This window comes from Talpa europaea, assembly GCF_964194135.1.
Source record: "Talpa europaea genome assembly, chromosome: 5".
Classification (NCBI taxonomy): Eukaryota; Metazoa; Chordata; class Mammalia; order Eulipotyphla; family Talpidae; genus Talpa; species Talpa europaea.
In genome coordinates this window covers 114,225,394-114,247,675 of record NC_140071.1, presented here as the reverse complement: position 1 = coordinate 114,247,675, position 22,282 = coordinate 114,225,394, and the positions used below count along the sequence as shown (strand labels likewise).

General features: G+C 39.1%; 1 protein-coding gene across 1 annotated transcript in view; it reads right to left on the bottom strand.

The window, feature by feature from the left end:
- Positions 1-15,332, bottom strand: part of CHIC2 (cysteine rich hydrophobic domain 2) — a gene marked incomplete at both ends in the record, with an annotated part of 40,022 nt that extends 24,690 nt beyond the window's left edge. Inside the window, one exon of the mRNA XM_084233302.1 lies at positions 15,214-15,332. Within this exon, the coding sequence (XP_084089428.1) occupies positions 15,214-15,332 (119 nt within the window). The remainder of the gene's footprint in view (positions 1-15,213) is intronic.
- Between the last annotated feature and the right edge of the window lie 6,950 nt (positions 15,333-22,282).

Here is a 22,282-nt window from a genome sequence, read left to right as displayed (position 1 = left end):
CATGTCCCAGTGTTTCTCTCTACCATGACTCTAGTCTTCATCCCAATTAGTTCAATAGTTAGCACTATTGAAATGCACTCTAATTGGTTACCTAACCTCATCTAATCTGAGGAAATTCACTGATATTTATTTCCGTCATGAAATTGTCTGGATATTGTCATCACTTGAAACTGTACCACCTCTGAAATTTTGAACTGTAAAAATTCTCTTATAACTACCATCAATTGTCTCATTTTTCCCATCCTTGCCAAATTTTTTGGCTCTGGTTGTAATCTTCTTCCCACTCTTCTTTCCACTCCTTTTCCTCCTTGCTTTGCCACATCACATACGTTCCCTGGGACGCTACTTCTTCATCTCCCATAACTATAATACCTAGTCAGTCATTCTGACCATACTCTAAGAAACCACCATTATTTTCTGCATCTCTGGAGTATCTCCTGCCAATCCGAATTCATTTTTATTTACTTTCTTCACTTTGATTCCCACTAAATAGAAAAATCAGTCAGGTTTGTATTAATTTTTATTCATTCCTAATTAGCACGCTTTCCCGTACTCTGTTGTTGCTGTTCCTCTCCATATACACTCAACTTTCTCTCACAAGCCACAATTTTTTGGAGATAACCACAGTGCTTACTTTCTACCACAGGGGGTGGGCAGGGTGGAGGGGGGAAGACCATTTGTATTCTCTACCTTTCAATTTTAGATTTACCTGTCTCAGTATCTTTACCATCTTTCTCAATGGACACAGCTTTCTAAAGCTCACCATTTGTTCCTGGTCATATCTCCTCCAATCTCCTCTGCTATCCACTACAGTTCTCCCTTTCTTCTAACTCCTTATACATAGCCTACAAATGTACTTAAGTCTATAGAGCCTGAATAACTATCTTCTTCTTCCTCAATGTATGATACCATCCATTTTCCTTCCTTAATGACTGTCTTGAAAGACTTTCTTACATTCAATGTCTATCTAATTTCCCATTCAAACTAGTACAGTCCAGGCTTTAATCCACATTTCTTTACCAATGAAACCAATTTCAAAAGAGTAGTAGGAAACAACTCTTTTCAGCAAGCCCTCCTTCATATAGCTGTAATCTCCTAGCACACAATTTGAGCATCAGAATGGGAAATGTCTTATTTGGCATAGGCTACAGCAAACTCTTGCTTTGCTCTGTCTTTCAATTCTGCCAAAATTTCTTAAAAAATTATTCCTTTATTGTAAGATTTTTATTTACTTATTTCTGCAGACAAGAGCTGGAGTATAGGCCAGAGGTGTGGGGGGTGAGAGGATTCACCAGAGACAGAGTGGGGAACAGAACAAGAGGATTGACTGAAATACACTGCTGAGTGGAGCAGCGGGCAAGACAGGAGGGGTCGGCTGCACCATGTGGGTAGCTCCCTGGCCTGGGATGGAACTCTGGCCCAACTCAGGCCACTTCGATTAATGCAGTGGCAGCATTAAGCCCTGGGCTACCAGGGAGGCCCCCACCCCCGGTCTCTTTTTTCATCTAGGTCAATCAAAGTAACACTGTCAGGTAAAGATTTATCAAGACCATATTATTAAATGGATATGAAAAGTCACACTTAACCTCAAAATATCTCCCTTAATGGTTTTGATGTGTCATAAATTGTTCAGTTTTTGACATTATCTTAATTCTGGCTTCCAAGTTGTTTTTTTTTTTGTTTTGTTTTGTTTTTTAAGTTTGACAGGAGATGGACATAGTTAGCAATAGAAATGAGATATATTTCATCTTAAATTGAAAGAATTATAAATTACTTCTTTTATCTATTATATTCCTATAAGTTTACCATTTTAAACATGGTAAAATAAATTACTTTATCTAAGTCAAAGTATAATTAGTCCTGGAAGGTATTGAAAATGCTAAATTTCATCTTATAAAATGATAATTTGATGTGCTTGAAAGAAAAGCAATAGGCAAGAAGTTGAACTCCCTTCAAACCTAATAACCTAACATTCTATTAACCCCAAAAGCTGGAAGTAGCACTTAATTTTAATAGCTATGACTCAAGATGGGTGGCATCTTAATTCACTTATCTACTAAAGGAAACTGAAAAAAATACTTTATGTTGGCAAGAAGGTCTTAAGATGGAAAGTATCATGCACTGTTGGTGGAAATATAAATTATTACAACCATTACAGAAATCAACTTGACATTAAAATACATATACACTTTTCCCACAGTAATTTCTCTTAGCAATTTAGACTAAAAAACAATCTGAAATTTGGGTGAAGCAAGTTCCCTAAAGCTTTATTCACACAGAGAAAAACAAAATCACATTATCAAAATAAAAGTAAATTATAGTATCTCAATATGACAGAATATTAGACAATTATTAAAAATGAAGCTTGCAAACTACTAACATGAAAAGTATATACACCATACTAAGAAAGAAAATGCAAATGTGGACATATGCCATGTCAGCTGTAAAGAAAAAAACTTATGAAAGGAGCACAATTTCAATGCTATATAAAGAATCTTTTTTAAAAATCACAAACTTGGGCCTCCCTGATGGCCTAGGGATTAAATCTCAGTGCTGCCACTGTGATGGCAGACCACATGGCTTGAGTTCCATCCCCAGCCAGGGAGCTGACCCACATGGCACAGCAGACTTCTCTTTCGCCCGCTGCTCCCCTCAACAGTGTATTTAAGTACATCTGCCTGTGCTGCTTGCCATTCTGTCTCTGGTAAATCCTCTTTTACACACCCCCCCACCTTTGGCCTATGCTCCAGTTCTTCTATGCAAAAATAAATAAAACCTTTTCAAAAGTCATAAACTTTGGCCCACTAATTCTAGAAGAAAATATAGTGGCACAGATATGTTAGTGAATGATCAAGTATTCTACAGTGTTATTTTGGGGAATATATTAAAGACATTTTGATTCATTTGTTTTTGAAAATAAGGTATTTTTCAGTATACATGTAGTAGTTGTTAATACTATTTACTATAATAGTTACTCTAAAAGTCTGACTAGGAGCTCCCTAAAGCTTGGCGAATTAACTACAAATGGGCATCTACTTTAAGAACAGCTAATCCATGGGCTAGCTAACAGCATATGGCATCAAAGATCCTAATAGTCCTGCCCAACTTAGGCAACACTAACTGAACCTGTTCCTTTCCTTGAGGCATCTATATAAGAGACAATAGTTGATAACATGAAGCTTAAACTAAAGCCAAGATAAAGGAAAACCATGAATAAGTAATAGTCAAGAATAGGCATAAGAAAAAATGTTCAACATCACTTGTAATCAGGGAAATGCAAATCAAAACTACCATGAGATACCATCTCACACCAGTGAGACTGGCACATATTAAAAAAACTAACAACAACAAATGTTGGCGAGGATGTGGAGAAAAGGGAACTCTCCTGCACTGTTGGTGGGAGTGCAAACTGGTCCAACCACTATGGAGAGCTGTGTGGAGATTTCTGGACCTACTAAACATAGAGCTTCCATATGATCCAGCAATTCCACTCCTAGGGATTTACCCAAAGGACACAGAAACATCAATTCCAAAGAGCACCTGCACCCCTATGTTTATAGCAGCACTATTTACAATAGCTAAGCTTTGGAAACAACCTAAATGCCCAAAAATAGATGACTGGATCAAGAAGATGTGGTACATATACACCATGAATATTACTCAGCAATCAAAAAAGATAAACACATGCAATTTGCAGCAACATGGATGGCGCTGGAGGGGATCATGCTCAGCAAAATAAGCCAGAAAGAAAAAGAAAAATACCGGATGGTCTCACTCATAGCAGGAATCTAGAAAACTTAAATAAGGGACCAGGAAAATGAATAACTATAAGAAAGAAAATACCAATATCAACAAATAACTATGAACAAGAGACACTCTATGGGGGGTGGGGGGCAGGGAAAGGAGGGCTTGGGGTAAAAATAAGGGGGTTGTAATTGTATGGGGAATATAAAAATAAAATTTAAATAAATAAATAAATAAATAAATAAATAAATAAATGTGAACTCATGGGGGGGGAGAATAAGCTGAAGCCAATAGTAAGCAGAAACTATGGGGGGTAGGGGGTGAAGGCTGGTGTGCCAGTTCATGTTACAACAATAGGAGCTAGAAAAAACAAAACACACACAACAGGAGCTAAAAATGAAAGTAGGTAAGTCACTGTGACAGAGTACTAGACCTGGGAACAAAAGACTCATGCTGTTGAGAAAAGAGAATGACCATACCACCAGAGCTGCACTATAACCAAAATAGTATTACTCCGATCTCCTTGAAGACTGGTTGCACAATGGCAGTTTCCTGTCTCCCTTAGGCTCCACATATCTTCTTAATAAATTCCCACTGTTTGAGGCCCCCTGGGAGGTTCTGTCTTTTGAAAATGAATAAATAGAGTCTAACATAACGTACTTTTTAAGAACCCATAATGGTATTGGTAAATGTACCCAATATGTTAAATGAAAAATACCAAACACAAAATGCTTTATAAGTATGGTCTCAATTTTTTAATAAAAATATTTACAGAGAAAATTTTTAAAAAATTAATCCAACAAAATATTAATAGTGGTTAATCCTTGGCAATAGATTGTGGGTGGCATTTCACATTTTATAGTTCTGTTATGAAAAATTTCTATTATGTTACTATTTAAAACTAAAGATCACTACAAAAAATTTTAATAAGGACTAGGAACAAATACACCACCAAAATTTTAAAAGACCTTTGCCTCTTACTGATTAGGGATTGCTTATTTTCTGTTTCACAGGAAAATACTACTTCTCAATTTTTTACTAATCTTTATGTCTTTCACTGTAATTAGTAAAAGAATTAAAACTTTCATAAAAATAGATGAAAGGGGTTTTACTTTTATTTTGTTGTATAAAGGAAATACATGTACAATTGACATGTCTAGATTTCAAGATAATTCTAATAGTTTTTAAGTACATTTTAGAGTATTTGTAAAATATTTTATAGTATGTTTAAATACATATTAAGTATATAATAAAGAATTTAGAAACTGAAGACAAAAAATAAATACTGATGGTCACACTCATAGCAGGAATCTAAAAAACTTAAATAAGGGACCAGGAAAATGAATAACTATGAGAACGTGAAAATCAAAATCAACAAAAAACTATGAACCAGAGACACTCTATGGGGAGTAGGGGGCGGGAGGGGAGGGATTGGAGCCAAAATAAGGGGGTTGCAATTGTATGGGGAATATAAAAATAAAATTTATTATTAAAAAAGAAAGAAAGAAAAAAAAATAAGTACTAATTCCACAACAGTAGACTCTAGAATCTGAGAGCTAGAGAGGACCACTAATATCATTTAGTCCAAACATTTCATTGTATAGTTGAAGAAACTGATGCATGAGAGGCAGGCAACTTGGATTTCAAGGCTAAGTAATACAAAGGATCTAGACTAGAGCTTCACTGTCCTGAGCCCTAGTCCAGGGTAATTTCCACTATACAACAATGCCTTTAATTTTCTCAGGAAGCAAAGTATATGTTTCCCCTTGAACTAGAAATTCTAAATTGAGAAGGTATTTGAATATTGGGGGGAGAAAACTTTTTCCATCAAACAGAAATTATAAATTAAAAGTAATACATAACAAATTCAATGTACTCATATGGGTCTAGAAAAGTATGTTTTTCAGCTTTCACTTGATTTTGTAATGTTTGTATTGCTAAATAATACAGAGAGCATATAAAGTCGTCATTTCAGTAAAATAAAAGCAATTAAGCAAACTGACTATGGAACCGGACTCTCTGGATTGAAAACAGGACACTGTCATTGACAAGATATATCACTTTGAGTAAGTTGGTTACCTTTTCTAGGCCTGTTACCCTGTTTACATACCAGTAATAATAATAGTATATAACTCATTAAATGAATTCATATACATAAAGCACCAACAGTGTATGACATAAACCCTGTATGTGGTAACTGCTTTTATTATTAGGACACAGAAACATCAATTCCAAAGAGCACGTGCACCCCTATGTTTATAGCAGCACTATTTACAATAGCTAAGCTTTGGAAACAACCTAAATGCCCAAAAATAGATGACTGGATCAAGAAGATGTGGTACATATACACCAAATCATGTCTGCTGTGTTTTTTTTTTAATAGTTATCAAACTTCTAATAAAGTGGGCAGTATTATCATTTAACATTCATTCTGGATAACTTGCTAAATTATATGTGCAGATCTCAATGACATCACAAATATCCTTTCTAAACTCCTTAGCAAATAGTCTGGCCAATGATCAAACTGGCTAATGTTAACTATCAAAAATTTTCCAACTTTCAACCAACCTTTACAATGTCAGGGTGTGGTATGGAGGAAACAGGGCTCACAGAAAGATACAGGGTTCAGGAAAGTCAGGCAATAGTGAGGAGTTTGTAGCTAATGTAAGTGAAATTATGGTAGGAATCCAAGCAGGTAAGACAAAGGTTGAAAATCACAAAAGAGTTATTGTGCTAGGGCCTCCCCAGTGGCGCAGGGGTTGAGCGCTGGCTGCGAAGCTCTGCAGCGCAGGTTCCGTCTCAGGCACCGTCTCAGGCACCGGGAGAGGGTCCCATATGGCCCGCAGACCTCTCCTGCTGCCCGCTGCTCCCCTCAGCAGTGTACTTCGTCACTCTGCCTGTTCTGCTCTCCTCTCTGGTTCTGGTGAATTCTCTCACCCTCCCAAGCTTCTGACTGTACCCAGTGCTTGTATAAATAAATAAATAAATATTTTAAAAAAAAAAGTAAAGGAAAAAAAAGAGTTATTGTGCTAAAGATGGAAGAGTACAACAATGGAGAGACAGACTACCCAAATTCTAATTCAGGTCTAAATACCCACTAGATATATTATCTTAGGAAAACAAATCTCCCTTCTGATTTTACTTGTCTTAGGTAAGGCAACTGGTCTCTCAGGGCATATATGGCCCAAAAGTCAAGTAATGTCCCAAAGTTTTTAAGGGAAAGCAAGACTTTCTGGTTCACATTTTACAGGTTGGACAGCTGCTGCAATAGCTGTCAAGAAAAGCTGAGTTTTTCTCTTTTCAAGAGAAAGTTGTATAAAATTTGCATTCTTTATAATCTGACTCATCTCATGTTCTGACAGAGAAAACACTAAAAAAAGAAAAAAAAATACACAGAAGGAGGGCCTCCCTGGCGGCACAAAGGGTTAATTAAGCACAGCACTGTGAAGCCTATCCGAATCCTCTGCAGCAGGAGTTCAATCCCAGTGTCCACGGAGCAACCCACATGGAGCAGCAGACCTCTCCTGTCTTGTCTTGACCGCTTCTCCCCTCAGCAGTGTATTTCAGTAGATCCGCCTGTTCTGCTCCCCACTCTGTCTCTGGTGAATACTCTTACCCCCACACCTCTGGCCTACACCAGAGTTCTTGAATGTATAAATAAATCTTTTTTTTTTTTTAAGTACATAGAAGGAAAGTTGGGGAAGTTTTAATTTTAAAAGAGAGGGGGGTAGATTTCATTAACAAAGTAACTGAAAGATCTGAAGAAATTGAAGGAGCTAGCTGTTTGGATATCTGGGGGACATATTCCACAAAGTGGAGCCAGCCAATAAAAAGTCCTAAAACAGGAGTCTACCTAGAATAATTTAGGGAATAGAAAGGAAGCTAGTGTGATTACAGTAGGGCAAACAAGTAGAAAAATAGTAAGAAAGTAGCAATAAAGGAACAATGGTCAGACCACATAGTCTTGTGGGTCATGAAAGAGACCTTACAGATGGGTAGCTCTTGGGAGGCTTGCTGAAAAGAAATGATCTGATTTAAGAAAAAAAAAATCATCACTGCAGATGTGCCAATAAGAACATAAAGATTGAGAGGTAAGGGTGGTAGGAGAAAGAAGAAAATTTTAAATGTAAGGTAAAACAGAGACAATGACAATCCCCTATCAGTGGAGATGGTAAAAAGTGGTGAGACTTTTAATATATTTTGAAGATAGAGCCAATGGATTTGACAGATTAAACACAGTGAAAGAGAGAAAAGGAACTGTTTCAAAGTTTTTTTTTTAGTTTAGGCAAACAGAAATACATTTGCCATCAACTGAGAATGCTCCAATTGAAGCTAATTTAGGTGAGAATATATTATAAAATACAAGTTTTAATATTTTAAATTCTGAGACAATCAACTTATAAGTTTAGATTTTATCTTCTTATAGATATGACAAAACCTGTACACACATGAACTAGAAATTTCAGACTCAAACTGACACATGGGCTATACAGATGGCAAGCCAAGATAGCACTTATTTCCTAAAGCATAACTTGAGTTCAATGGATTAAGATTTTTAGCTATTTTAAGAAATGAAGTCATAACTACAGAAGAAATTTACACATTTTAATACATAAAAATCATGCTTTAAATTCATCTGCCTACTTTAATATACATCTGAGTATCAATATGGCTCAAGAAAGAAGGTATAGAACTGAAAATGTACTATGTTAACTCAGAAGATAGAGAACCCCTAGAGTTGGAAACAAAATATGATTGAGTATAAGTCCAAAAGTTTTAATTCTGTAACCAAATTCTGAATCTTTGGTTTCATCAGGCTTTGTTAAGGTACAATCTTTGCTATAGTGAAATCAAAAAGTTAATTATTTAAATCATGTATTAAATTTACTCTATCAAAGCCATCATAATTTTACACAATTCTATAATAGTTCAACATTACAATTTTACTAATTTTCTTTTTAAAAATTATTTTATTCATTTATGCATAAAACAAGAGCTAGGGTGTAGGCCAGAGGTATGGGGGGGGGGGTGGGAGGGTGGTGAGAGGATTCACCAGAGACAGAGTGGGGAGCAGAACAGGCAGACTGACTGAAATAGACTGCTGAGAGGAGCAGCGGGCACACAGGAGAGGTCTGCTGCACCATGTGGGTTAGCTCCCTGGCCTGGGATGGAATTTAGGCCCTCTGTGGTGATAGTGCTGTGACTTAACCCCTATGCCAGCAGGTAAGCCCTGAAAGCATTGTTTAAAAGTGAGTTTTGTAAATATAGGCTGATGAAACTTCATCTTATTAACATATTGATATAGTAACTCAATTCAACTCAACTATTTTATTCAACTCAACTCCACACTGAGAAGGAAGGATATCTTTACATATTTTGAAATATTTTCATACTTACGAGCAAAATAATAACAAAGTATGTTCAATTAAGAAATAACATATGTGTGCAATGGTTTATAGTATAGACTACAAAAAATATCAATTTCAAGTAACACTGACAATAAATTAGAAAGGTTAGAGAAAGAAGGTGAACTCCATCATTGGACTAAGGACTCCATTATAACTGCAATGTAAGATCAAAGAAAATAAAACAAAAGCTCTTGCAGGAAACTCATATATACATTCACTTATCAATGAAAAAAAAACAAAAGTAGGTTATTCCGGAGTCTAACAAACTCTACCCTAAATAAACTTCATTCATGACCTTTGTGAGGAACCGCTAGCCTCTCTATAACCAATTCAATTTTATGTATAAAGATGTAAAAAAGACAATCTCTTCCTCAAATCTAACAAATCACTGTCACACACCACACATCTAACTAAAGGATACTATTTTATAAAGAGCCTTATATCAAAATCTATGATCTTTGGGAAAGTCCCTCGACTTCCAGCACAGCTGTTCTCTAGGTATATTAGCTTCCCTATGGCAGCAGAACAGGAAGAGCAGGTATGTCATCAAGTCAGTTTTCAATCTACAGTATGGGCAGTTATAGCTCTTTGCCATCACCTTCCAAGAAGCCAAGATAAAAACAAACAAAAAAAAAATCACAACTGAAGAATGAGATGGCAAAAATGACCACTGCTATGTTTTCCATACCTCATAGAAGAGTTGTGAAATTTGATGGTTCACAGCCAAAAGTGCAATACCTCCTAATTTAGCTGAAGAAACCACCAGAGACCAGGTCACCAGACTGCCTCCTAACTACTCTTCCAGTATCACAGTACTGCTTCTAGAATCCCTTCGGGCCCCTAACACCACTTCTTTGCCACATTCTAGCCACAATACAGAAGTATACAATCAGAATTCCTCAGGCAAGCCAAGCTTACTTTTGTTTAAAGTCTTATCACACTTGGGGTGCTCTTCACAATTCTGGCATGCTTACTAGAGAGGTTCATTCTAACTATGACATTATTTTCAGTCATCATACAATTTTATTGTTCTCCTTCATAGCAATCTTCTCAAATACACCTCATCTATTAGCTGTAAGTCCTATGAGAGCAGAGAACGAGGTGTGCTTCAGTCTTAAATTATATACCCAGCACCCCACAAAATACCTAGCATGATATGTGTTAATTACTTATCAGGAAACCTCAATAAGACACCTGATAATGAAGGACTAAACAAAAAATAAGGAAACAAAATAAGTATTTAAAAACCCAACTAGAGCCTCCTTGGTGGCACAGGGGTTAAGATGCAACCTTTGAGGCTGTCCGCAGCCGCTGCAGGGCAGGTTCCATCCCCAGCCAGAAGCAACCTGCATGGCGCAGCAGACCTCTCCTGGCTGGTCCGCTGCTCCCCTCAGCAGTGTATTTCCATAGATCTGCCTGTTCTGTTCCCCACTCTGTCTCTGGTGGATCCTCTCACACAACCCCCCACCCCAAATAAAAACCCAACTATTAGAATTCAAACATCTAAATGCAACACTTAGAATCAACTTCTCTTAATAATAGGTAGTTCTAAAAAGTTTGGTTGTTTCATTTTCAAGCTATAGTTGATCAATCAGAGAGAAAGATGGTAAACAGCAAAAGTCCACGCATGTGAAATAATAAAATAGCCATTTAAAGAACCTCAAACTCTAACATACTTCAGTCTTTAAGAACAGCATTGTGTCCTAAACTGAAATCCTCTGATTAAATGATTTCCCTACTCAATCAGATAATTCTGATTTATGCTCTGGATCAGGTTTTAAAGCAGGAAATCATATGTCATCTTTTTTCCAAGAAAAAGGTAAAGGATGACCAACAAATGTGCATGAGAGGATAAACATCAAAATAGGTGATAAGTAATAATTGGCTGAATGTCTATTATAAGATCAGGTCATAGAAAAATTATCTATGGTTTTCATTCATAGTCTCTGATAGTAGATATTATCCCTTCTGCAAACAAGAAAACTAAATTTCAGAAAGGTTAATGGTCAGTTAGGAAGTATCTGAGAAGTGCAATCAATCTGCTTCATATTGAAGACCATACTCATTCCACAGTATCATCCATTGCTTTCCTAATTATCTGATATAATTACGCAAGCTCTTACTAAAAATAAACATTCATACTCTCTTCCCCTAAAGATTCTGGTTGGGGATGTTTGAGTTAAGAACCAAAAATATTGGGGTTTTTTAAGCCCTTAGTGATTCTGATAATCAGGCAAATTTAAGAAATTTTGAACTGGGATAAAACTAGACTGCATGAACATGGAAACACTGATTCAAGACCTCATTTATAAATAAATTCTAAAACAAATTTTGATAAATCACCAAAAAAATCTTTCACCAAAAATACTAGGGTAAGGATATCTAAGAGCAACTGTTGCTTATTATATTTAAATCTTAATTTTGAGAAGGAAATGCTAATAGGTTAGAAAGATAAGTCAGACATAGATGCTATAGAGACTTAAAAAGATTCCCTTCCTGATCATGCTCAGCGAAATAAGCCAGAAAGAAAAGAAAAATACCGGATGGTCTCACTCATAGCAGGAATTTTGAAAACCTAAATAAGGGAACAGGAAAAAGGCTAATTATAATAAAGTAAAAATCAAAATCAACAAGCAACTATAAACCAGAGACAACCGGGGGGGGGGGGGGGGGGGGGGGGGAGGAGAGGAGGGAGGGATTAGAGTCAAAATGGGGGGGGGGAATTGTATGGGGACTATAACCAAGATGAAAATGCATACATTGTGCAAAAAATGAAAAATGATGTAAAAAATATATAAAATAAAATATTTAAAAAAAAAATGAAACCAGAAAAAAAAAAAAATTCCCTTTCGAGGAAATAGCTGGATTAATATCCTGGCCCTTTAACCTGCTAGGAATAGAAACTTAAGTTGGAATTCAAAGTGGCTCTCAAATTAAAAGTATTATACTTTACAGTAATATTTATGTAATGTTATTAAAATAATAAAAGGACTTAATTATTTACCATCATAATTTCATATAATTTACTTTTCACCATTTAATCCCTGTATTCCACTTAACTCGTCACATAAAATTTTAACTACTAGTCAATTTCACATCTGTTGGTGGGCAGAATCCAACAATGAACTATTTGGACCGAAATACCATGAGAATTTTCAAGTTTAAATAAATAAAATTTTGAAACATCAGCTTACTATCATATTTCTCATGTCTTTAAGAAACTTTACCTATTTGATCCAATTAAAATGTTTAGTGTATCTTACTCCCTATTGCCAAAGATATGTTCAATGCTACATTCTAAATCAGGTTAATTTCCTTTCATACTTTAAAGAGTAAGAAAAATCACTGAGGAAAAAATGTCTACCTTAACTTGACGATTTCCTCACAATGACTAATTTTGTTTTTTTAAAAAAAAGGAGCCCTGTATCTCTTGAATGTGTTTTTATAAGAGCTCTATTGTAAAATATTTGTCTTCATCAAGAGGAATAAACAGGGAAAAAAATCTGAAAAGATCCAAAGAGGTATGCAATTACCTCATTCATTTAGAGAACATTTCAAGACCTATAATATTCCAGACACTACACTAAGTAGTGGAATTAGGTTTGAAGATGACTTTTTGGATTTTAGTACTATGTATTACACCTATATTTCTCAATGTGGAAAACGATATATGGATAATAATAAAGGTTAATTATTGAGAAGTGTATCACACATGTAATAAAGTCTTGCATGTAGTGTCTCATTTAATTCTTAATAATCTTAGAAGTTAGGGACTATAATTATCCCCATCCTAACTAAAGAGGCATAGATATATAATTTATCCAAGAAGTGGCAGCGGGTAGATCTAAACTCAGAGCTTAGAACTAAGATAACCCAAGAAGCATAGGGGCTGCGAGGGATATGACAGAAACATTAACTCCCAAAACGGAAAGGCACACCATTTACTAGTGGCGTATATTCAATAGTTCCTTCTTAGAATCTGGAGAGTGGTTTTCAAATCCAACCACACATTAGAATCACCTGGGGTCAGAATGGGGGGCTGCAATTGTATGGGGAATATAACAATAAAATTTATAAAAAAAAAAAAACATATTAAAACAAAATGTGCAACAAAAAAAAAAAAAAAAAGAATCACCTGAGGGACTTTTAAAAAAAAAAAAAAAAGAAAACTTCACACCTGAGACCTTCACTCAAGTTCTTGGCCTTCAATTGGTCTGGGACAAAGACCAGTCTGGGTCTTTTTTTTAAAAGCTCCCTAGGTGATTCTAATTGACAACTAAGAACCTCTAGTAATTCTGTCATACCCTATTAATCATTGTCAGTAGCTAACTATAATCAAATTTAGTAAATCACCTATTTAGTTCTAAGCACCTATTATATTTTTCATTCACCCAACAAAGTTCTCAGCTGTACCTTTTTAAATAACAAAATTTTGCCAGCTTTTCTTTGACATGAGGAATGCAAGGGGCTGAGTGGGAGGACAACATAAAAAAGTTTGAAAATCTCTTCTTTAAGCACCTATATTGTTTAGCTTTAAAACAATGAAAACACACTTAAGAGTCCAAGCTGAAAATTAAAGGGCAGGATAGGAGACTAAAAAGTTTGTCATACACATTAAATACTTAATACCCATGATATGTGATTGCATTTCTTAATTTTTTGCTGGTGACAACAGTAAAAACACTTAATAACTGTTATTGTGGTGATAAATCCCATTGTCTTCTCTTGGCGCTGTGACAGAAATTATGCAGTGTTTTTACCCTGTTAAGTCACCTGAATATAAACTAACAGGTGCTGAAGAAATCAAAGCATTACATAAGCATACTCAAACAACAACATGGCTGGTCATATCATGTACTGAGAATCGCAAGGGTAGATCTCAACTAAGAGCTTAGAACAAGATTGCTGACAATCTTGTGTATGAAGACTTAACTGTTTCCAAAAGTTATTCACTGCACATCCCACTTGTACCAAAAAAACTACAATGAAAACTGTACCAAACTTGTTGGCACTTTAATTTGACAAAAAAAAAGTGAAATGGGAAGATACCTGACCAGCATGGAAGTTTGACCCAGGATTTGAACAAGAGCTCTAAAGTGAAAAGGAACAGAAAAACTTCATGTTGTACCAAACTCTGGACTTCTCCGAGAAACATTACAAAACTTCCTGCTTCCGGACAGCTCATTATTTGGTTCAAGTCTTCACATTCCTTTATTAGTCATGACCTTTCAGAAAGCTTTTATTCCTTACTGTTTGAATAATACCCGGACTTTTCAATGTTGCTAATCTGACTTACTGGCAACTCTTATCAAACGAAGGAGCTACCCCAGAGTTCAAGGCCAAGAGAGGGACTTGGATTACAGAAAACCCTCAGGAACCTGAGCAGCGTCCATGCCATTAAGATTTTTTTCAATTGTTGTATACATGTATCTTTATGCATATCGGAAATATACGTTCACCTACACACTTTGATCACATTCAGTTACAGTAACTTGCATGACTTCTGCAGAAACTGACTCTGCAAGACACTGGGCACAGACCTGTGGGTATGAGCGAGCAAACACACACACAACAACAGTGAACCTCATTACCGGCTGTCACTAGGGTCTCATAAGGCCCAGATCTGGCCTCTGAGCCATATGTCACTAGGCTCAAAGGCACAGCCGAGGAGAGAGAACCACAGGGCAATTGGATGCGAAAACAAGGGGGAGGCATCTCATTAACGCGTGTCCTTCCACCCCAAAACTGACGGGGTGGCCCCTAAGGGCAGACCCTGAAGGAAAATCTGCCCACTGGGGATCCAACACATCGCCCAGGCCTACTGGGCCTGCTAAAAGGGGTGCGGGGGTGCGGGGGGTGGGTGAAGGGGCAGTGTTTGTCCCCACTTCAGAGACCTGAAGAAATGAAAATAAACCAAGTTTTCACTTCCTGGTCGATTATTCCTCTTCTCGCAGGCCCCCGACACGGACGGACAACCGGGAAAGCGGGCTTCCACGGAGGAAGGGGGGACCCCCCAGCCCTGCACCCCCCGTCCTCGCCCTCGCCCTCCTCCGGGCCTTACACGGTGACGTGACCGGAGCCGCGGACCACCACCGGGTCTGGCGAGTACTTGAGCAGCTGCTCCTCCAGGGCCCGCTCCTCGTCCTCCTCCTCCTCATAGATTTCGTCGAAATCCGCCATCCTGAGGCTCCGAGGCCCCCTGCCCGGAGGAGCCCGACGCCAGGCGCCGGGGCTGGGGTACCGGCCGGGGAGGCGGCGGAGACCGAGGGAGCCGCTGCCTGGCTCAGAGGCCGCGGAGTTGGCTCCTGGCTGTGTGGGCTCCGGCTACACCGAAGACGGGGTCCGGGCCGCCGCCGCCATTACCGTCCGCAATAACAACAACACAATGTCAACATCCGCCCCAGGGCCGACACCACCACCAGCACCGCCGGGGCCGCCGCCGCAGCAGCAGCAGCAACTCAGGCAACCACAGCAACAGCCAGAGCCACCCGCTGCGGGAGCTGCCGGCTACGGCATCGCGAGACTTCGCGGGAGTGCGGGCGGGCGCGTGGGCGCGCGGCTGGAGGGCGGGCGCGTGCACGTGCGGCCACGCGCGCTCCGGGGAGGCCTCGCGTCTCACCTACACTTCCCCCCGCCGAGGACGCCGCGGGCGCGCACCCGCCGGCGCGGCCCCGCCCTCCGGCTCCGGCGGGGCTGACCCGCGAAGGCGTGGCTCTGCGGGCGGGAGGCGGTGACCCCAGCCCAGGGAAGGGAGTTGGGAGTGTTTATGGGGGGCATGTGGTTACCCAAAGTCATCTCTGGCCCAAACATGTCAAATTAAGACCCCTCGTTGGGATTTATTGTACACGGGATTGCCAGTTTATCTCACATCGCTTTTCATCAGTTCCTTTAGTCTGTAATGACAACCCGTTTCGGTATTTTCCCAGTTGGAGGAGCCCTGCAGACTCACTGGAAACATTGTGTCCACGCTAGTGCAGGATTTTGCAAACATGTTCACATTCAAACATCTTGTCCCATCATCCCCTTAAACATAATTCAATATATGAGGCCAAAGATGCTTTTTTTTTTTTTTCTTACAGGAAAAGTCACTGTAGTCATGCCATGAAATAAAATCCATGAATTTTCTGGATTCCAGATGAGAGGATGCAGTTTTCTGCTCTAACTCCCGCAGGAACCGTAACCTGTCTTCTTCCATGGAGACTTTAGGGAATGCCTTTTTGCCTTCCTGACAGCTACATCCATAGAAAGGAGGGGGGGTGGGCTATTCAGAAAAGGGATCCTTAGACAGTCCTGGATAATGAGTATACACTCTGGGGGTGGGAAAGGATAGGCATACTATTAGAGGGAAAAGGATGTCCTAAAGCTAATTCCATACAGGCTTGTATGCCTGTAGTGGAGTATTAATAAGTCCCTTTTAAGCGTGCGGGTCGGGTGAGGACCCACAGCCAGACAACCCGATCAATATCGGGGATGCCCTATAACAATACTAGCCATAGGCACGGGGGAGGCTATTCTCCCAGAAGAATTCATGTCGTGGCAATGGGTCGCCCTGGAAGTTGAGAAAATGCAAAGGGTGCCAATGAAGACAGTGAAAAATACCGAACAACTTCCTAGTGGAAATGGTTGAAGGAGATGAGAGCACAGTTAACCAAGAAAAAATGAAGGAAAAGCACAGTAAATGTATCAGACTTACTGTATACCTTTGTATACAAGTATACTGTATACCTATGTGTATATTTGTTCAATTCATAATATAATACATAATATGTACTGAACTCCAGACAGGCAGTGAGCAAGTACTTTGTGGGGGGGGAGGTGAGGTATAGTCCTTGCCTTCTAATAGCTTACTTATCAGTAAGGCACCAACTGTAATTCTGTTAGATGCCCAGAAAAGTTTTCCAAGAGTCCTATGGAACTTACAGGAGGTAGTTTGGATCTCAGCTCTGCCTCTTAGTACATGACCTTGTTAAAGTCACTTAACCTCTCTGTTCTTCATGTATAAAATGAGGATAACAGTAACTAGGCCATGGGCTGTTCTGCAGATTAAATGACTTCATACATATAAAAAGCCTAAAAGAGGGCCTGGCAGTAGAGGATCTCTAAGGTCCCATCCCGCTCAGAGACTCTTTGAGGATCACTGAGCGATTTTTGCACTCTGTAATGATTTACTATTTATGAAGCCTATGCCTAACTTCATTTAATATTCCCCAAGAACCCTGTGAGTTAACCAAGGAAGATAGAATTTCTGAGTTTCAGAGATGCTATGTGTTTTTCTCACAGCTAAATGGCTATATGTTACATTTGAAGAGGTATGAACCTTTACCCTAAAACATAGTGTTGTCAACCAACATTACCTCAAGAATTAATTTTAAAATTAATAAAACATTTTAATAAATAAGTATTTAATAGTCAAACTCAGGGCTTCAACTCCAGTACACAAGCTTCTGAATCTCTTCAGTAGGAACTGTCCTCAGTTAAAGGAACAGCTTCAAACAGGAGAGTAAGAAAAGGAGGCAAGAGGAAAGAGCCTCAGTGTGATCCAGCCATGGGCCACGCCCCATGTGCTGTCACTAATGTTTCACCTTTCTGTAGAAACAATGGCCAAAATAAAAGGGTTGTTGCCCCAAAGTTTCTAAATCACGTAGCTGACACCTTCCCAAGAGCAACGGAAGTCAGGCATAGCTCCTTAAATCTCCAGCACCTTCCACAGTTCTGCTTCAAAGCTCAATAATAGTTATCTAAATTGAGATATAATGTTACTAATGCTATTTCCAGAACATCATGAGTTAATTAGACTTCTGAAGACTGTGAGAACTTCAGCCTTATCTTAACACTGGTTCTATGTGGGAGAAATGTTCTTTTTCTGAGATCTCGGCAACAGAGAGATCTTTGTAACTCCCACAGCCTTGGCGTAAGGTGGGGGCTGCCTTATTTTTTCTCTTCTATTTTGCTGTTCTTTTTCCTGCTCTGAAAAACCTGTCAGAGCCAGCAAAAGGGTGTGGGACCTGGGAACGAGGCCCAGAGGATGAGAGCAGATGAGTCAGATGGTTGACTTCACAAAAGCAAATTCCACCCCCAACCCTCCAGGGTCCAGTTTCCTGTCAAATTCCATCCCTGGGGGTGAACCCCTTTCTCAATTTCTTTAATTTCAGTGTTCATTTGCTCTCCTAGTCTCTGCATTTTTGGACTTTTCTTCATTTGAGTTTTCCTTTACATTCTGGTCTCATGAATTTCACATTTACCTTCAGACCAAATGGCTCAAAACATAAATTGGTTGTGGTAGTGGTGAGACACAAACATTAGTCTATATCAATGTTTAAATGCCCTGAGGCAGAAAAGATCATGGTCTAGATTAGGTGCAAACCAAAACCAGTGTGGTTGGGGCACAAAGAGAAAGGCAGAGCTGAATTTGAGATGGAGTTAAAAGGATGGTGGGAACTCGAAGACCTTGGTAAGCAGTTTGAAGTTCATCCTAAAGGAAAAGAAGTTCATCCTAAAGGAAAAGAAGAAGAAGCAAGTGACATTATCAAATGTGCATTTTAAAATCTCCAAATGGGAGAAAATTGCTGGGCCCAACTGACCCAGCATTCAGCCTCTACTTCTAAAAATAGCACATGTCCCCCACTCCTCAGATGATTTGATGTAACTTAGACCTCTCCTATTCTCAGTACATGTGATTGGCTTAAACTGACACATTCCCAGCTCCAAGAGTGAGCAGATGGTATAGAGGGGCTCATCAGAAGCAGGAATAACCTGCAAGCACAGTGACACTTGGTTCCTATGGACACTTGATTCAAACAGAGCCAATGAGAATCAATAACGGGACTTTCAGAACTATTGGGAAGGGGTGGAGGAATCTCCTTTTTTATGAATCTACTAGGAACCATGTTGCTCTTTCAATAGTAGAAACTGCTTGAATGGTGCCAACCCTGGAGGAAGAAGGGCCAAGAGATGAAGCATACATGATAATATACTGATGACCATGTTTGAGACCCCTGAGTTCAGTCACACCTAAAGCTCCCCCAGATTTGTAGGGGAGAATAATGGATTCAGTTTCTGGAATATGAAATACCCAGCAGAGATGAGCAGTAGAACATTGATAGATTAGAGATAGAGATATTACATAGAGAGATGGAGAGATGTGTGGATGGATGGATGGATGGATGGATGGATGGAGACAGAAAGGTACCAAAGAAGAAAAGTAGGTAGGGAGGCTCATAAGAAAAGTGCTACTGGGAAATAAATACTCATAGATGGTAAAGGCAACTGTAGAAGTGACCAAGATAGCTCAACAACCAGCAGGTGAGATGGCCTAAGGAGAGAGTTAGGAGATAAGAGGAACTTGCAGGAAGAAACTTCAGTGACTAGAGATAGGGAGAAAAGGAGGGTTTACAAGCTAACAGGAAAGAAAAGTAAAAGAAGGAGGTGGTCACTACCCATGGGGAATGCTGCAGAGGTGACATAAAATGAGAACCAATGTATTTATGAGAATTGCAAATCCTGGGAAAGGACTCAGTTTCCACAACTGGCAACTTGACAGGCAGACCCAACACAAAGTGCCTTGAATCCACAAACACAAAGAAAACAGAGAAGAAAGATAACAATTTTAAAAAAACAACAACAACAGCAATAAAGGCAGGCATAGATCTCCACTCCTTAAATGCAGGCTATGATTAGAAACTTCCTTACAAAGAGTCCAGCACAGAAAGGAGAGAAGACTAATTTTACAGCAGCATCACGTGACAAAACACTACTTCAGCCAAGTAAACATCAACATTAATAGTCATAAATCTTGTGACTAGTATGTACCTTTGTCATGATAAGATTAAAATGGCTCTTTTTCTTTCTGACCTTTCTCCCAAAAATTCAGAATCTCATCCTAATCATGAGAAAAATATCAGACAGATATTTTTGTCTGCCTCAATGTGAGGCATCCTACAAAATACCTGAACAGTGCTACTGAAGACCATCAGGGTCAGCAAAAATAAGAAAAATCTGAGAAATACAGCCAAGAGATGCCTAAGGAGCTGTGAGCCTGGATGTGATTCTGAGATAGGAAAAGAAAGTTAGGCCAAAATTTTAAAAATCTGAATGAGCTATAGATTTTGGTTAATAATAACGTATCAATAATGAGTCATGGCTTTTAGCAAATATACTGCAATTTGTTATTAGGGAATTCTCTGTATTATCTTCTTAATTTTCTGTAAATCTAAAATTGCCCTAAGAATAAAGCTTACTAAAAATAGTAATAGAATATATACTATATTCAAGAGAGAGAAGGAGAAAATTTTTAGTGCCAAAAGCAAAGATGAAGCTTATAACTTTAGTGATTAACTCATAGACCTCCACCTGAGTTTAGAGGCGGAAGAGAAGAGAGAATTATTGGACCAAAAGTTAGGCTTAAGAGACAAAGGCAGGAGTTTTAACTCGGAGGCTATGAAAGGAGACTTGACCTTGGGTGTGCACACAGCAGGACACAGATTGAAGCAGCAAGGCCTATAAGAGAGAAACCAGAATAACTGCCCATGGAAGTGATGTGAAATAAATAAAAATTGGTTAAATAAAGGTCTCTGGTGAAAAATCTGCACTCCAGGCCTGTACCCTGCTTAGATGTCATCTCTGAATTTATATCAAATCTTTATGTTTTGGCTCAACTGAAAAATTAGTTGAGGGTGGGATCAAATCTAGCAAATGATTTGTGAAAAAGGCAAGTGAGATGGAATCTAGAACACAGTGCCCGAAATCTGATGATTGCACAGAGTAAATTATTTATTTTCCTCCTTATAACATTATCTCCATTAACAAAAGTGATAGGGACCATAAAAATAATTATAACATATGATTTTTTATGTTCTTGGACCTGATTTGTTTGGATGCAGTAGAAGTGGTTTTAGAAAATGGCCTCAGAAGCAGAAATAATTCAGTGCCGGCCATGACTACCATCTTACTAGGTATGAGGAAGAATTTTAAATTGCATCAGGAGATTTTTAAATTGCTCTCTTGAGAAATTAAAATTTCTTGATGTTCTGGGAAAGCAAAAGGTCTTACTTAAACCTTACTCATAGGTTTAATTCTGAAAAAGAAATCAGTTCTCTCAATCTACATGGATCATTAAAAAAAATTAACCTTAAATTTGCAGGATGTGCCTCAACCTTAGATTTGTGGCACTTAGAGTGCAAGTAAGTACCCTCGCAGTGAGGAAAGGCAATGTGCAATACAGCTATCTACAAGGCTCTGGGGAGCAACAGATTCTATTCTGCTTCCAAAGTCATCTCAGCAACTATGGTGACTGAGGGAGAAGAAGAGAAAATATTCTAAACTAGACTGGGAGCTTCCTGAGGACTGAAGAGAAGGGTTGTGGGGCTGGGGCAAGAGAAAAATGATTATATAGCACACACAGTGTCAGGCACTGTTCTAAGCACTTAGCACATATCAATCCATTTAGTCTCACAAACATCCCTATAACATGGGCCTCCCTGGTCGCGCAGGGAGTTGGGCACTGCACTATGGAGCGGTCAGCAGCCTCTGCAACACCAGTTCGGTCCCCAGCCGGCCGGAGAGAAACCCACATGGCGAAGTGGACCTCTCCTGTCTCGCCCGCTGCTCCCCTCAGCAATGTATTTCGGTTGATCTGCCTATTCTGTTCCTCGCTGTCTCTTGTGAATCCTCTCATCCCCTGGCATCTCTGGCCTGTACCCTAGCTCTTGTGTGCATAAATAAATAAATCTTTTAAAAAAAAATCCCTATTGGGGCCTCCCCAGTGGCGCAGCGGTTGAGCGCTGGGTTGCGAAGCTGCCTGCAGCCTCTGCAGCGCCGGTTCGATCCCCGGCTGCTCCCCGGCCACCGGGTGAGGGTCCCACATGGCGCGCAGACCTCTCCTGCCGCCCGCTGCTCCCCTCAGCAGTATATTTCGTCGGTCTGCCTGCTCTGCTCCCTGCTCTGGCGCTGGTGAATTCTCTCACCCTCCTGCGCTTCTGACTGTACCCAGTGCATGTATAAACAAAACAAACAAATGAATAAATGAATAAATGAATAAAATAAATATAAAAAAAAGTTTAAAAAAAAATAAAAAAAATAAAAAAAAATCCCTATAGCATTGGTATCATTTCATCCCTATTTCACACATAAGT